The sequence below is a fragment of the Bos javanicus genome, chromosome 14, assembly GCF_032452875.1.
Source record: "Bos javanicus breed banteng chromosome 14, ARS-OSU_banteng_1.0, whole genome shotgun sequence".
In the NCBI taxonomy this organism is placed as follows: Eukaryota; Metazoa; Chordata; class Mammalia; order Artiodactyla; family Bovidae; genus Bos; species Bos javanicus.
In genome coordinates, this window is record NC_083881.1 from 37,787,639 (window position 1) to 37,804,883 (window position 17,245).

The following is a 17,245-nucleotide window of genomic DNA, read 5'->3' on the forward strand; positions in this document are numbered from 1 at the left end:
TGTTTTGTTGCATTGATCTATGTTTCTGGTTTTGTGCCAGTTCCATGCTGTTTTGATTACTGAATCTTTGTAGTATCGTCTGAAGTCAGGGAACATGATGCCTCCAGCTCTGTTCTTTTTTCTCAAGATTACTTTGGCACTTTGACATCTTTTGTGGTTCCATGTACATTTTAGGATTATTTACAGTAAAGTGACATGTTAGCTAGGCTCTGAAGGATGAGGAGGAGATGGCCTGGAAAGTAAGCAGGAGATCAGCTGGAGAAGAGGAAACAACTCTGAGGTAGAAAGAGCTTGGCACACTGAAGTAACTGAAGACAGGACAGTATGCTTGGACTCACTGAGCAAGGGAGAAAGAAGATCTTGGTAAGAGACGTTGGTGGAGAGGGAAGCAGCCACCAGGGCCTTGTTGTGGTCGAAGAGCTTTTAAGAAAGGATGACTGTCTAGGCATTTCCCCCATAGCTCGGGGTAGGGCAGAGAAAGGAAACGAGAAAGAAGGGTAGTATTGGAAAGAAAATATGAAAAAGGTATTAAAACCAGCCCCTCCTTTCTGATTCTGTGAAGCAAAATTTGACACCGCCCGCCCCCCCCCCCGCCCCCCGCTACAGAACAGTGTTTTTCAAACTTAAGAAATGCATCAACAGTTTTTGAAGAAAAGCAAAAATTTATCCAGACCTCTTGCCCATGGTGGTTTCAATAATTTTGTACGTATTTATATATTCATTATATACATGTACTTAAATATATAAACCATCAGATAAGGTATACCTCTGTCTGCTTAGAATTTATTTAAAACATAAAACCAACATAAATTAAGAACAATTAATTTTGAAATTAGCAACCTGAATTTAATGTGACAGATGATGTTTTGATGAAATAAGATTACTGCTTGCATTAAAAAAATTTTTTTTATAGCATTTCCCAAGGAGTCACAGTTTCTCCTGATTCAGTAAAGGCATCCTGCCAGATGCTGTTGAGGACTCGTCTATAGGATTTCTTAGGAAGTCTTTCTTTGTATAGAGTACTGGCACACCATTTGGCTATTAGTTGATGGATATATGTCATTTACATATTAGGTGTGCCTCTCTACTCATTGCTGCTGCTAAGTCGCTTCAGTCGTGTCTGATTCTTTGTGACCCCATAGACGGCAGCCCACCAGGCTCCACCATCCCTGGGATTCTCCAGGCAAGAACACTGGAGTGGGTTGCCATTTCCTTCTCCAATGCATGAAAGTGAAAAGTGAAAGTGAAGTCGCTCAGTCATGTCCAACTCTTTGTGACCCCATGGACTGCAGCCTACCAGGCTCCTCCGTCCATGGGATTTTCCAGGCAAGAGTACTGGAGTGGGGTGCCATTGCCTTTTCTGCTCTACTCACTAGTCAGAAACAATTAAAGTACAAAGACTCAACGGCAATGTCTGCCTGAACATAAACACAAGCTTAACCACCAAAACCAAGTGATAGTCCAAAGAGATGAAAAATCTAGAGAAAATTACCAGACCCCTTAGAATACATGGGTGAACTCCCATAGGTGTGTGGACTTTTGTTTGGAAAACAGTTTCAAATATGAGAGCCAATTATCCCCAGAGACTTCCTAGAGGAGGGGAAAATAAAAGGACACTATTCATCCCCACATAGAGCCATGGAGACAGAATAAATTGTTCCTTCCAACTTTCTAAAAAGGGATCAGTGGAATCCAAGGTTTGGTAGGGTCAAGAGGGATCATTAAGATTTGAGTGTAAGGAGAGACCAACCTGGGTGTGGTCACAAGTCCCTGTGGTTCCTACTATGGTACTCAGGACAGACAAGATTAAAAAGAGGCGTCTGAGATGTCTCTGCCTCCCAGCCAGTTGGCTGAAAAAGGCTTACAGCATTAGCCTCCCAAGTCAGGTGCACAAACCTATCCAATGGGGGGTGGGAAGAAATTATTAAGAGCCCTGGGAGACCTAAGTCCCAATCTCTGAGCCTCTCTTTACCAAAATCTGTGTAAAATAAATCAGGTTTTTCTGTTGGAACTAGAGAAAGCAATCCAGCCTCCGGGAAATGAAAATATCCCAATGTTTAGGAAGGCAGACTTGGCTGAGATGCATCATTCTAGTTCTCATGGTCCATCACTGGGTTTCTGGATCTAGTGTGCAAACATTAATTACACCAAGTAGAAGAAAGGTTTCCTTGCCAAGCTGGTTCTTAGAACTCGAAACAACAGCTTCCACTTCGGCAACGCTGTTGTAGCAGTAGAGCCCTTTGTGCAGAAGACAGTGAGAGGCGCAGCGTGTCAGAGAAAACACCGACGTGTTACTATCGCAGTGGAATCTGGGGATAGTTAAGACTGGGTTTTTTTGTTTATTTTAAAATAGTGTGTAAAAATATTCAAAGTTGAAAAATTGCATTTGAAGTTATGATCATTTCATGTATTCATATAACCAAAACGATTGTACTGAAAGTGGTTTCTGTGTTATAAAGTTTTAATTTTACACAAGTCAGGTACTCAAAGTAAATTTTAACCCTTAAAAAAAAAAGGTGGGTGCTCAGTTGCTTTAGTTGTGCTTGACTGTTTGCAACCCTATAAACTGTAGCCTGCCAGGCTCCTCTGTCCATGGGATTCTCCAGGTAAGAATACTGGAGTGGTTGCCATGCCCTCCTCCAGGGGATCTTCCCAACCCAGGGATCCAACCCATGTCTCCTGCATTGCAGGCAGATTTTTTACTCACTGAGCCACCTGGGAAGCCCCCCAAAGGTGGAAATGTATATCGTTATTAACAGTGCCATGGAAATATTTCCCTTCTCTTAAGGAAAAGTAAATTTCTTATCAGAATATCTGGTTGGCCCTGTAATTAGATAAAATTTTGGAGAAACAGACCAAAAAAAAAAAAAAAAAGAGTAGCTGTAAAAGAAATTTGAGTAGGGGCTCTGTAAAGCTGAGAGCTCTCAACAATTTGTGTAATTTACCAAATGCAAAGAGTAACCAGTAAAAGAAATGTGTATTTTCTGATAAGGTAGAAAATCATGTAGTGTATCACTGTAAGTTGATTAGGTTAATATATATGAAACTTCAACCAAAGTTTTACTGTTCCAGGGTGTTAAAGTCTTTCACCTATCAATAATATCCATTACTTCAGAGAGAGGGGTGGGCACGGTACAAAGAACTAAACTTGAAACTCAGCTTGAAATCAAATTTTAACTTTAAGAAAAAGATGCCAAGTCTAATATGTGTACTATTCAGGCTTTGCTGAGAAAAAGAAGTCATTTGTGGGATTCCCCAAAGTTATCCATTGGAGACTTGAACACAAGGTGTTTTCTGTTTTTTTTTTAATCTAAAATGAGAGTTATTGCATTTCATGCAGTTTGAAGTCCATGCAGCAAAGGAGACTAGCACAATTTTTAATGCATTTAAAAATAAAATAAAGTTGAAAACAGGGGGAAGGGGAGTTATGCACAAAGTTTTAGTCTCCTTGGGTCCCTGGAAGAGAAGGGTTTGGGAATGAAACCATCCATGGTAAACTCATCTCCATGGCAAATGAGTCTTGTAAATGCAGGGAATGTTCCCACAGCCTCTGGAGGAAAATCCACAGAGCTCTGGGCAGGAGCAGGGCCCAGGGAGAAGAGCACTAGTGGAAAGGAAGCTACACACATCGCCTAATTTCACCTGAGGGTAGAAGAAGGTGGCGAATCCTGGGGCACTGCGGCTGTTCTGAGAGTCGGGAGACTACACACACCCCTGGGGAGATCTGCTCCTAAAAGAAGTGGTGGTAAGAACCCAAAAAAGTAAAACAAAAGAAATATTTCTTAAGCTCAGTCTTTGAGAAAATGCCATAAATAGGTTATTTAATATTTTCATTTCATAGCATTGGACACACAGCTCAACATATTGAAATATTGATTCCTTGGAGAAAAAAAAATGAGAAAAAAGGAAATAAAAAATATTGCATCTTTCTGTTGGAGGGAGGATGTAGGCTATATCACCCTCCCTCGTGGCTCAGACGGTAAGGAATCTGCCTGCAGTTTAGGAGATCCAGGTTCGATCCCTGGGTTGGGAAGATCTCCTGCAGAAGGAAATGGCAACCCACTCCAGTATTCTTGCCTGGAGAATTCCGTGGATAAAGGAGTTTGGCAGGCTACAGTTCATGGAGTCGCAAAGAGTTGGACATGACTAACACTTTCACTTTCAGGCCATGATACCAGTGCAGTTTGGAGAAGTCTGGGAGAGGATGAATGGGAATGAAAATTCCAAGACATATTCCCAGATATACAGAGACTCTGAGGCGGGAGGGTTGCATATTCTACTTTCCTGGATGTCTGGGGAGAAGGCTGGCAGCACCTCATCAGAGAGTTGGAAGAAATGCTGGACAGGCATTTAGGACAGAGGCATGTTAGACATGATTGACACTGATGTGGGTCAGGTACTTGTTCCCCAGCTCTGTGAATCCTGGCAGCTGAAGCCTCACATCTGAGTCCTTCTCCAAGCATTGTTGTTATTGTTTAGTTGCTAAACTGTGTCTGCTCTTTTGTGACCCCATGAACTATAGCCCACCAGGCTCCTCTGTCCCTGGGATTTCCAAGGCAAGAATACTGAAGTGGGTTGCCATTTCCTTCTCCAGGAGATCTTCCCGACCCAGGGTTCAAACCCACATCTCTTGCATTGGCAGGCATATTTACTACTACTGAGCCACCAGGGAAGCCTTCTTCACGCACTGCCCTTAGCCAAAGAAGGCCCCTTAGCCCAAGGTCAGGTGAACTCCCTGAGCAGCACATATCCAATGATTAGTCCACTGTGGGGGATGTAAAGTTCTAGACCCCATGTCTCAATTGGAACAACTATTAGATTCCCTCCCAGCTCAGAGATGCCAGCAAAATCAGTTTCTTTGCAAGTCCCTGGCAATCCTCACTTCTCTCTCTGCTCAAGCCAGCTTCCCACACTCTCTTACAAGTGTTGTTCTGAAGAACATTTGCCAATAAACCTTCTCTAGGCAAATCTCAAAGTCTGTTTCCTGGAGAACCTTAACTACAACAGGTCTCTTAGGTCTCTCTAGCTCTGCTGCTTGGGGGTTGAAATATGGAGGAAGCCACAGATGAGTTCCCCTGACTCAATGCTGGTAAGAATTATGAGCAAGTGGACTGCTCGTGGGTTTCCTTGGTATGGTGAGAGGTAAGGTTTTAGGTGGATGTCACAAAGGCAGGGACTGGATGGAAGATATGGTTGAATTTGAGAGGATCAGTTAGAGGCAAGACAGAGTCAGCATTGTGAGGGAGGGCTGGGGTGGCCACACACTGCCCAGGCCTGACCATGCTGGAAGAACTGGCAAGTTATGAACCCTTCAGTACATGCAGCAAGGCCAGAGATCAAGTCTCAAAGATCCAGCTGCACAAGACACCTTGTGAGAGACCAGTGAGGACCAGGGGATTGTTTTCAAACCGGATGTCCTTCTCTTGAGGTCAGGTGAACTGTACACCAGCTGAAAATTAGAGCCATTCCTCGCTCTCCCTACCACCACCAGAGGGAGGGGGAAGAGTGACTGAATATTTCTCCAGAGAGATCTGTATTCTATGAGAGGGACTGAGCTACACCAAAAGGAACAAAATTAAGAGTATTTTCCACTATTGGTGGTAATGAGTCTTCAGAGCTGTTAAATGGTCCTAGAGAAATAAAACAGTTCCATTTTTACATATCTGAGGTGTGATGGTCCAGGAATATGCAACTAGAAAGAAGGAAGAAAGACCAAAATCATATTAGGGCAAAAAAGCCATAATTGTGATATGTGTATGTATATAAGTGAAAGTGAAAGTGTTAGTCGCTCAGTTGTCTGACTCTTTGCGATCCCGTAGACTGGTAGCCCACCAAGCTCCTCTGTCCATGGAATTCTCCATATATATACATGTGTGTCTGTGTGTATGTGTGTGTTAGTCGCTTAGATCTGTGTCTGACTCTTTGTGACCCCATGGACTGTAGCCAGCCAAGCTCCTCTGTCCATGGAGTTTTCCAAAAAAGAATACTGGAGTGGGTGGCCATTTCCTTCTCCAGGGGATCTTCCTGATCCAGTGATGGAACCCAGGTCTCCAGCTTTGCATGCAGATTCTTTACCATCTGAGCTACAAGGAATGTACATGTCACTTTCTTAAGAAGAAGAACCAGGCCTTGTAAGGGCTTTTACTGAACTACTCCCATAATTTATGGACATTTCAGGTGAAAATTAGCTGAGCTGCCAGCTGATAGTGCACTTTAGATACTACCCTGGATGTTGGAAAGGCATTTCGCAGGGAGACAGTCAGAAACCTCCCAGTCTGGAGCACAATTGCATACTGTGATTTTGAGAGTGAACAGACCGTTTGAAGACCAGCTACAGTTGAGCCAAAGGAAACGTGCTAGAGAGAGGTTAAATTTCCCTGCCAGTAAATGACAGCACAGCTCCTGTCCTCGGGCTTTTAGTTTTTCTAACTGTGTTTACATATGTATTTTTCTCCTATTTAATTCTCACCACAGCTCTAGGAGGCGAGTACTGCTATCATCCTAATTTTACAGAGGAAGTGGGGTCTTAACGAGGTCCCACAGCAGCCAGCCAGGGCTCAAACCCAGGCAGCTGGCTCCAGGGCCCACGCACCTACCTCTGCAACCCACTGCCTCCCCTAGAATGTTCTGCTGCCTTGTATGTGACAGAGTGGAATTGCAGCAGGGCACATGAATCCGAAGAGTCATTTTAGCAAAGCCAGAGATAGAACTGTTGCCAAGGGCAGACGATGGATCAGCCAGGTGAGCCCAAACAGAGTGGTCACGAGTTACAGTGGAAGATTTGACCCATCGGTAATGAATAGGGGTCAGTGGTAAAGACAGACTCCCTCTCATTTGGTGCAGCGTGCAACACATGCGGTAATTAGTTATTTATGTACCTAAGTTCTTCATTTAGAAAGTCTGTATATAGTTACTTTCTAGGAGCCCTGTCACCTGTGCCCTGCACCATTGTATCCTTAATAGGAGTTTCTGTGGCTTGTCAATTAGTCCCTTTCACGTCACAAAAGAGGAGTGGCTTAGTAAGGAAGAGTCTGAGGCAAGCAGAAAGCTTCAAGTGTTCTGGTAACATGTGGACACTCCCAAGACTCAACAGTGGAAAATTCAACATTTGCCAAATCTCCAAGCCATGTTTATCAGCCAGATCATTTCCCCACCACCTTTATTCATGTTTTCTTTCCTTAGCAAAGTTACCATCAGTAGCAGCTTATGGTAACAATGGGATGCTAATAGTACCCGTTTAAAATACAGAACGGCAGAACTTATAACTTTTCATGCTGTAAAGCAAATAGGTTCGGAATACTTCAGAACTTGTCGTTTTAACTTTCCTCCTGATAGAATCTATTTGTATCCCTGCTTTTAGCCTCGCAGACTTGGAGGGAGTGGTGAAAGATGAACGGGCTCAGCCACAAGGGGAGAAGAACGTCACCCAGCCCCTAGAATAGCAACAGCAATAAATATGGTCATGTCGCTCTTCTGCTGAGGCCAAAACGACAGACGGGATCACATTTGCGGCACCCAGCGCCTGCTGGCTCTGTGGAGCTGGCTCAGGGCTTTGGAGGAAACATGCACAGAAGTTGATGCTGACCAAGCGGCTTGATTTTGGAGCTGTGACTTAGCGTACAAAGAAGAGGGGTGGGTGGTGGGGTGTACAGAGCCCACCGCAGAGCTAGGGGGCTCAGCACCCTTCTGGTCACAGGGAGGTTTGTTCTAAATCGGCTTTCCGGACAGCTGGCTCAGGGCTCTGGAGAACTGAGCCCAGAACTTCCCCGCATGTCTGCCTGAGAACTCGCTGTTATCTGCAGCTGCCGTGGCCGTCAAGGCACATGCGTAACGAGGAAGGTGAATAAGAGGGCTCTCGTTGGTCATCAGTTATTTAAAGCGCGCCCATCGGATTTCAGCCACTTCATTGTACAGAATCAGCACCTTTGCCCCAGCAGGTCTTGGAGGAAGCAGCATATCCTTGCCTTCAAACCTTCCTGGTCTCCCTTTGCAGACTGAGCACTGGTTTTTCACCATTTTTTGCAACTCCAAGTGCTAGATCTTCCTATGTCCCTTTTCATGTGTACTTCAGTTTCATATAATATATGGCCACGTCCCTGGGTGGTTATGGTTTTTCCATCTTTACATTCTTTGGCCACGTGGATTTGGTCAAATTGGGCTTTTCCATTTTTGTAACTTGCGTACAGCAATAGTTTTTTTTAGGCTGAAAACAGTTTAAGCTAATATATGGTCCTGACTTTTTTCTATGTGTTTTAAAAACTAAACCATCACCTGAATCTGTTGAGTTTTCCTTTTTCCCTTAAACTTTCTTGCTCTAAAAGGATTTCATTTCTTATATAAAGCCCAGCTCCTTCTCTCTGGATCTTTCATTTGGTCTCTCCAACCAGTCCCAAATGTCATGCAATAAGTCATTGGAAACAGGTTCACGGTGGTCATGTGTCGCCTGTCTCCCTCGTGTAGCTTTTTCTTTTAATGTTTAATTTTAATTTATTTATTTGGCTGTTCAGGTCTTAGCTGTGGCATGCAGGATCTTCAGTTGCAGCCTTCGAACTCTTAGTTGCAGCGTGTGGGATCTAGTTCCGTGCATGCTCAGCCACTCAGTTATGTCTCGCTCTTTTCAAGTCCACGGACTGTAGCCCGCCAGGCTCCTCTGTCCATGGGATTTTTCCAGGCCAAAATACTGGAGTGGCTTGCCATTTCCTCCTCCAGGGGATCTTCCCAACCCAGGGACTGAACCTGAGTCTCATGCATTTCCTGCATGGGAAGGCGGATTCTTTACCACTGAGCCATCAAACCTGGGCCCCCAGCATTGGGAGCACAGAGTCTTAGCCACTGGACCACCAGGGAAGTCCCTCTTCGTGTCACTTCATGAACACAGATTTGGTTCCCTGCTTTCATCTGTTTCAGTTACTGTACATGCTTAGGATTTAAATGAACCTTCTCCATGGATCACAATATTGCTTTTATTCAGAAAATGCAGTATGTAAAAAATGAAAGGAAATATTGCTTTAGACTTTGGTATTGGAATGTAAACTTCAGCACTCTTTTATTGTCACTATTATCTCATGCTTCTTTAGGATCTTACTAAGACTAAAGAGATAAATGAAGTAGCTTTTATAGCACTAGCAGTCATGTTTGTTCTCTCAACGTCCCTGGTGACGTTGGGTGGTTAAGAAAAAAGAACCACGCTAGTGTGTTGAAGTCGGTGCCAAAGGAACAGAGATGACAATTTGGTGCCTGGGATCTGCTGCTGCCCAGAACCTTATCTGGTCCTATTTATACATTCACAAAGCAAAATCCGACTTAGAGCAATCCTTGTAACATTAGCTTTTCTTTCTTTAAAGCTCATGTCTCTGAGCTTTAATGCCATTTTTCTCATGTGGCCAGGGACCATGCGGGCATAAATTAACTTCTCTGCTTATTATTTAGTGACTAAAAGAACACAAAAGCAAGGACACTGGAAAAAGAAATTCCAATGTATTATTAAATATTCTAATTTGAATTACCAGGATAAATGCCAAATGATCATAAATGCCTGGAAAGAGTCCTGTAAACATACAAAGAAAGTGACAGAAGAAGGTGTCCTGGAAGACGACTTGAATCATTTATTGAGAAACAGGAAGAAAAGTATCTTCCACTGTGTGTGTGCTTAGTCGCTTAGTCGTGTCTGACTTTGTCACCCCATGGACTGTAGCCTGACAGTCTCCTCTGTCCATGGGATTCTCCAGGCAAGAATACTGGAGTGGGTTGCCATGCCCTCCTCCATGGGATCTTCCCAACCCAGGGATCGAACCCAGATCTCCTGCACTGCAGGCAGATTCTTTACCATCTGATCCACAAGGGATGCCTGTCTTCCATTGAGAGGAAGGCAATTGGTTAGGATGAAAGGATGATCAATATCTAAGCATACTGTCAATTAGTAAGAAAACATTAACTTCAGGAAACATAACTAATCAAAATGTAATTTCATACATAAGCAGTAAGTATCCTCTATGGAATATGCTTATTTTTTCACATCTAAATATCCTTGAGGCTTTCATCACTGCAAACATTTATGAATAGATCTCTCTATTATTGTAACATTAATGAAAGAAATGTTGGTGATACTATTCAAATACCAGTAGAGCAAGCTGCTAAGTGACTCCTTTTTTTTTTTTCTCTTTGATTTCTTTACCCTCATAAGTGATATTCACTAATACTAACATAATCACCAAAGTACTTTTTTAGTGACATGCTCCAGTGAGCACAATGTGAAGTCCAGAAATGAACATGGCAGGGTGGGGAGGCTAAGTTGCAGTTTTGACGCTTACTTATTTGTATGAGTTTGAAAAATTTCCTGACTTCTCTGTGCCTCAATATCCTCATTTAAAACACAGGGAGGATATCTCCCCTGCTCTAGGGGAGTTTGCAAGTGTTACAATAGAGTCCACATACAAAGTCTTCAACATAGGTCCTGATGGTGCTGCTGCTGCTGCTAAGTCGCATCAGTCGTGTCTGACTCTGTGCAGCCCCATAGACAGCAGCCCGTCAGGCTCCCCTGTCCCTGGGATTCTCCAGGCAAGAACACTAGAGTGGGTTGCTATTTCCTTCTCCAATGCATGAAAGTGAAAAGTGAAAGGGAAGTCGCTCAGTGGTGGGTCCTGGTGCACAATAAACATGTCAAAAAATACTAGCAACCATATAGTGCAAATGCATCTTTGTTTTAACTGTATGTGTGCGTGCTCAGTTGCTTCATTCGACTCCAACTCCTTGGGACCCTATGGACTGTAGCCCACCAGGCTCCTCTGTCTGTGGGGATTCTCTAGGCAAGAATATTGGAGTGGGTTACTGTGCCCTCCTCCAGGGGATCTTTCTGACGCAGGGATCGAACCATCATCTCTTGTGTCTCCTGCATTGGCAGACAGGTTCTTTACCATCTGGGAAGCCCTTTAACTGTATACTGGTCCATGTTCATGTACATTTATTCTGAAATGTACAGCATTCATCACAATAGAGATGGGTGAGATAGGGTGGACAGATCTGTCAAATCCTTTCCATGAGAATTATGGCTCAAAACAAATTTTCTACTAAAAAATAAAGAATTTAATGCATTGTTAACATTAGTAGTGTTTCTTTGAGAAACTAGGAAACTAATGAAATATAAATTTACAGTAGCCTCATGGTGAGATCCTCTTGAATTAGTAAGTTGCACTTGGTATTAATTATGACTCTTTGCTTCTGGGATGCAAAGAGAGCCAGAGGAAGCACTTTGGAGTTTCAGAAGATGGTCTGGTCTATTCTAAGTTCATTGAGGCGTTCGTCTAGAAGCCCACAGCGGGTAATCTACATTTCTGGAGGGGAAAGCAAAGGAGTCTTGATATCTTGCACTTGTAAACTCTAACTGATGGCTTGGCTTCCTGGGATTTTACCAGGCTGTTTTGTAGGAGTGGTTCCAAATTATTTTTTTCTTCCAGAAACCATAAGACAGCCTTTGACATACAGGCACTATTCGGCTCTACAAATTTTACCAATGGGGCAAATTGGAGGTTGAGAACTAAGATGGCTCATCAGTTAAACATTAAACTGGTAGTTCTCAGACTTAACGTGCATCAGAAAAGCCTGGAGGGCCTTTAAAAACATTCTGGGTTCCACCTTCAGAGTAGAAAGTGCAGTTCTAACAAGTTTCCAGTTGACACTGATCTGCTTGTCAAGGGACCACACTTTAAGAAGCACAGTAAGTATAGGAGCTGATTAGAGCTTCGTCGGTAAACTAGTTGGAACCATTGCAATTATATGATAAAATCAGTGTATTTTTGAGGAGCCCATCTTTTATCTCATTCAATTAGATAATTAGTTTTGTAGATACTTGAGAATATCAGTTAACAGGAATTGTACACATTTGAGATAAAAATTCTTGAAAATAATTTCTAAATAAGGACCTCTACCCCTTTTTCTTATTGTAATTGTAATATATCAATTACAAATCCTATGCTATTCACATGGGTCAGAAAACTGGCAGGGGTCAGACAGGGCAGGCATAATAGATTGTGGGTGCTTAGTAGCTATTATCAGGAGAAAGTGGAGATATTCTATTTTTTACATATGTATAAAAGATTTTTTCCCCTAATTTTGGAAAATTTCATTTTGAATTAGATAGCTTAATTAGTCATATATATTCTCTGAAGAATATCGCCATTTCAGTTTTCTTATTTGTCAAGGAAGAAAAAAACAATGGCAAGGGATTGATTATTCTTAAAAAGATAGAGACCTCTTGTGGTCATTCATAAAAGTACTTTCAAAAACAAACCTGGAGTATTTCAGTTTGTCAGAAGGTTTCAAGATCTCTGGCTTAGTTGACATACATTAAAAAATGTTTACAAATATGTATGAATTACCTAATACCTGTCAAAATAGGTAATGTCAGTAATAGAACTTTACATAATGACAACTGCATAAATATATATACATCATTCAGCTATAATAGTTCTATATGATAATTTTAAAATTGACTGAAGCATAAGACATAATGCAAAGTGCACAAACCATTAATTGTTTAGCTCAAGGAATTTTTCCAAACTGAATAGATCTGTGTATCCAGCATATCTGGTAGATTTTCATCATAATTATAGGTAAGGTGACTCAGGTTCAGAGAGAGCATGTCATCTGTTATTTCATAGTACCAATCAAATCCATTTTAACTTCAATCACTCAGAAATATTTAAATGAATAACAAATTTCAATAAATATTAACAGAGGACTTCCCTGGTATTCCAGTGGTTAAGAATCTGCCAGCCAATGCAGGGTATATGGTTCGATACCTGGTCTGGGAAGATTCCACACCCTGAGGGCGAACTAAGCCTGTGCGCCGCAACAACTGAGCCCATGCACTGCGATTCCTGAAGCCCCTGCGCCTGGAGCCTGTGCCTCACAGCGAGAGAAGCCGCCGCAGTGAGAAGCCCTCACACTGCGACGAAGAGCAGCTCCTGCTTGTTGCAACTAGAGAAGGCTCTCATGCAGCAATGAAGACCCTGTGTAGCCAAGAATAAATCAGTAAAGTTTTAAAAGTTAACATAAAAAAGAGTCAATTTACTGAGCCATGATCCACAGTCCAGATTTGTAAGTACTGAATTTTGTTGAATGAAATTACCTTTACGCAGAATTTTTAGAGCAGTAGATAGGCTATACTTTACTATTGTTGTTGTCTGTCATTGTTTACTGCTGCTATCGGTGATGGTGGTTAGCTACTCTTTTTCTCAATTAATAAGCAGTTTGGGAGCATCTTTTATGTACAAAGCACTATTTTGGATTCTTGGGGATACTAAAATGAATAATACTGAGTCTTTGACCTTCTGAGGCTCAAAGTCTAATGCACAAGAAAGACATGTGAGCAGTAGTTTGATATGGTAGTTTGTGTTCTAATAGACTTGAATATCTATATATCTATGTGGACTACTTTTCAAGAAAGTGGCTATATTTTCCCTAATGTCTACTCCAGCTGTGTAAAGCTTGAAAGTCTACAACTTTCTTTATTTGGTGTAAAGCTAGCTTGGTGTTGTAGAAAGCAGTACTTGACTAGTAGTCAAAAAGTCATGTTTGAATTGTAGCTCTTTCACTTACTAGTGAAAACATTTTGAGGCCTAAAGAGAGAAGAGCAAGTGTGATGTCTTCTTAACATCATGAAGGGGCTTTTCCACAAATTCTTTTTGCAGCAACTGCTGTTTTGCAGGCAACATGCTAAGTGCTTTTGAAATGGAGCAGGATCCTGTGGTCTTTGCCCCCCATGTCCTCTGCCTGCCTTTTGTCTGTGGAATAATTTGAGCCAAAGAATAAGTTTAATCAGAGAAGTGAGAACATGTAGAAACAAAGGAAAACAGTCAAAGGAAACCAAATAATAATAATAATTTAGTCATTAAGCATAGTCAAGGACCTTTAGTTCTTGCTCAAGGGCTATGGATAATATTCTGAGCCATATCCTGGGAGCTGTCTTATACATACTGAAACCCCTACCAGGTGGAAGGAGTTAACTACATGATGACCAGACTATAACCATGACATAAGCTGCTACAACTCTGAGAACTGGTCAAGGAAATGGGAACAAACTGACCCTGAAACTGAAGATTAACTGTACTTAAAACAGTCAAGATGATGTTGGTCAGACCACTGCATAACCGATTTCAAGATGACTATCAGAGATGACTGTGCATGTAGCCACCCCTCCCCACCCCTGCCCTTCTGTCTATAAAAGCTCTTCCCCCTAAAAGGTCTTGCCCCTTGATAGTCCGGGGTGGGAGGTGGGGAGGAAGTTGGCCTTTGGACAGGTGGGCCCCCGTTTCCCACTCCCCCAACTGTTGCAAGCATCCAGAATAAAACTAACTTTCCTTCCCACCAACCTGGCCTCTTTATTGGCTTTTGAAAGGCAAGCAGCTGGACCCCACTTTTGGTTACTCTTTATACACAGTCTCTCAGCGAATGCCATGGCACTCACATATTTTTAGATGCTCATATTTTGCACATGATGAAGTGAAGGCTCAGGAGAGTTCAGGGTAAGAGTGCAGCGGGAGTTTAAACCCCACTCTGACTGATGTCACAATTTTGCTTTTTCTTCTGCTCTGAAGTGTGAATGGATAAAGAACAAATTTGGTAAGGATCACTTTTGCTGTAGCAGTTGAATTCACGTAAGGGTATAAAGGGACTTCCCTGGTGGCTCAGATGGTAAAGAATCTGCCTGCAGTGTGGGAGACCTGGGTTCAATCCCTGGGTTGGGAAGATCCCCTGGAGAAGAGAACAGCTATCCACTACAGTATTCTGGCCTGGAGAATTCCATGGACAGAGGAGCCTGGCAGGCTACAGAGTGACTTTCACTATAAAAAGGGGCTTCCTAGGTGACGCTAGTGGTAAAGAACCTGCCTGCCAACAAGAGATATGAGAGACTTGAGTTGGATCCTGGGTTGGGGATCCCCCTGGAGGAAGAAATGGCAACCCATTCCAGTATTCTTGCCTGGAGAATCCCCATGGATAGAGGAGCCTGGCAGACTACAGTCCATAGGGTCCCAAAGAGTTGGACATGACTGAAGCAACTTAGCATGCATGCAAGGGTATAAAGAGATACTATAAAAATCTTTAAACAATAATTACAAAGAACAACAAATAAAGTGTTATAAAGGAGAGGAAGGACCTCGTGAGATTTCTGTCTCTTCTAGGGGCCTTTTTTAGACCTTTCATTTCTCTTAGTACTTGTGTTTCCTCTTAAACTGATAGTTCTCATCTCCACTGTGGTCATCTATTTTGTTGTCCCTGCCACCAGACTTATATCTTGGGTGCCATGTATGAAGAGTTATACATCTTTGTATTTCCAGTGCCCAGTACAATGCTTGGAACACAGTAGATACTCAATAAATATTTGCTGGATGAATTATAACAAGCATTCATTTCACGGTCATATTAATACATATTCACTAAAAGAGAAATTCTGCTGATTTACTATTGTGCTGAATTTTGAGAAGTGTATAATAATGACTAGATTATCATAAAATCATGATTTTGACCATGTTTATAAAGAGAATGTTTATAAGGCAACTGAAATTGTACATAATATTTGGTGTCTACAACATGCTAGCCTGTTTTGGGTGTTTAACATTGTATTTAATTCTCACAAAAACCTTATGGGGAAAATAAAATTATCTCTACTTCAAAAATTGGGAAAATTGAAAAACTAGGAAACAAACCCAAGTAATTCTGCTCTAAAAATTCTGTGTTAATTAACAGGTGCAAACTATTGTATATAGAAGGGGTAGACAGCAAGATCCTATTGCATCGCACAGGGAACTATATTTGATCCTGTAATAAACCATAATGGAAAGAAATATGAACAAGAATACACACACACACACACGACTGAATCACTTTGCTGTGCAGCAGAAACACACACAACATTGTAAACCAACAATACTTAAATAAAATGAATTAAATTTTTAAATGGATAAAAAATTTCTGTATTTAACAACTAGACTTTTAATTCGCATTGTTAAGGAGATTTATTGTTGTTGTTACATGACCTCATAGTAGCATCTTCTAATGAAAACTGATAAATGTTTTGTCTATCAACCTTCCACCAAAGGCACAGCCTCTCCATGAGGAATCCTAAGTATCTTGGGAAACTGATGCTTTTGTACCTGAGCCATCTCTACTCCATCTACAAAACCCATGAGTAATTTGCAATTAACATGTTTCATTACTCATCTTAAATAATCAGGAACTCATATTTTAGATCATTTCCTCTACAAAACGTCCAGTTGCACCTCCCAAGTGACTTCCGTGCGCAGAGACCCCGCCCCGAGTCTTTGCGGACTCGCCCCGCAGCTTTCTCGCCGGCGAAACTACACTTCCCAGTGATCTGTTCGTCCATCCGCCCGCACGCAACTTTCCCGGCTCCGGGTGGCACCCGGAAAAGCTAAACGGCTCTTTGCAGGGCAGTGTGGCTGGAGGAAGTAAAGGACGGACCGGCGAGGCCCTCCCGCTCTCGCGCACCCCGAAATGGCTCGGAGGCAGGACGAGCAGAGAGGGGGAGCGCCCTTGATGGCGGAAGGCAAGTCGGACGCAGAGGTTAAGCTCATTCTGTACCACTGGACGCATTCCTTCAGCTCTCAAAAGGTAAAGGCCTCGGCCGGGCGGGCGGCACAGATCGGGTTTCAGCACCTGGACAGCTCCCGCTGGGTGCCGCCCCGGGAAGCCCGCCCACCAAGACCTCCAACTCAACCCCTGCGGGCGGCGCGCCCTGTGGGGCAGGGGTGCGTTTTATATGGAGGAGCAGGGAAAATCAGTCTGAGATGGGAAGGCCGTGACTCAGGCACCGCCACTCATGAAATGCGACAGAAAACATCACTTTCGGCGTTGGGGCGGGAGGCCTCGTCTCCGGGGCCTTTGGAGAGTGAGGCAGAGGGAAGCGTCTTCCGGCAACCGTCCCATCCAGGGTTCCTTCTTTTACTCTTGGTTGATTGACTTTTCAACAGGCCTAGTGTATCTGTTTCAGGTTCTTACTATGGGGACGCATCATAAGGTTTAGGACACAAAGAAAAGTAGTAGTGATGAAGAGGGTGACCGTGGACTGAATATTGCCAGAATCATTCTCATTACGTATCTTTTCTAACTTACAAGATTGAGGTGCGAGAATATGTCTCACTTGTTAATTCCAGGAATAGAGTTGAAAGGGGTGTTGAAAATATTAATAACTCAGGGAAGCACAAAAAGGCTGCTGGCTGGTATCCAG

The 17,245-nt window shown here is 42.7% G+C and overlaps 1 protein-coding gene across 4 annotated transcripts in view; it reads left to right on the forward strand.

Moving 5' to 3' along the window:
* GDAP1 (ganglioside induced differentiation associated protein 1) overlaps nucleotides 1-17,245 on the forward strand; it is a 49,305-nt gene that overhangs the window by 13,881 nt on the left and 18,179 nt on the right. Inside the window, exon 2 of one of the 4 annotated variants that reach the window (XM_061439029.1) lies at nucleotides 16,448-16,629. The exons of 1 other annotated variant lie outside the window; for it this stretch is intronic. In XM_061439029.1, the coding sequence (XP_061295013.1) occupies nucleotides 16,513-16,629 (117 nt within the window). In that variant the 5' untranslated portion in view covers nucleotides 16,448-16,512. Of the gene's footprint in view, nucleotides 1-16,328; nucleotides 16,630-17,245 lie in introns of those variants that run through there. 2 more of the 4 variants (XM_061439030.1, XM_061439031.1) reach the window with 2 other exon arrangements.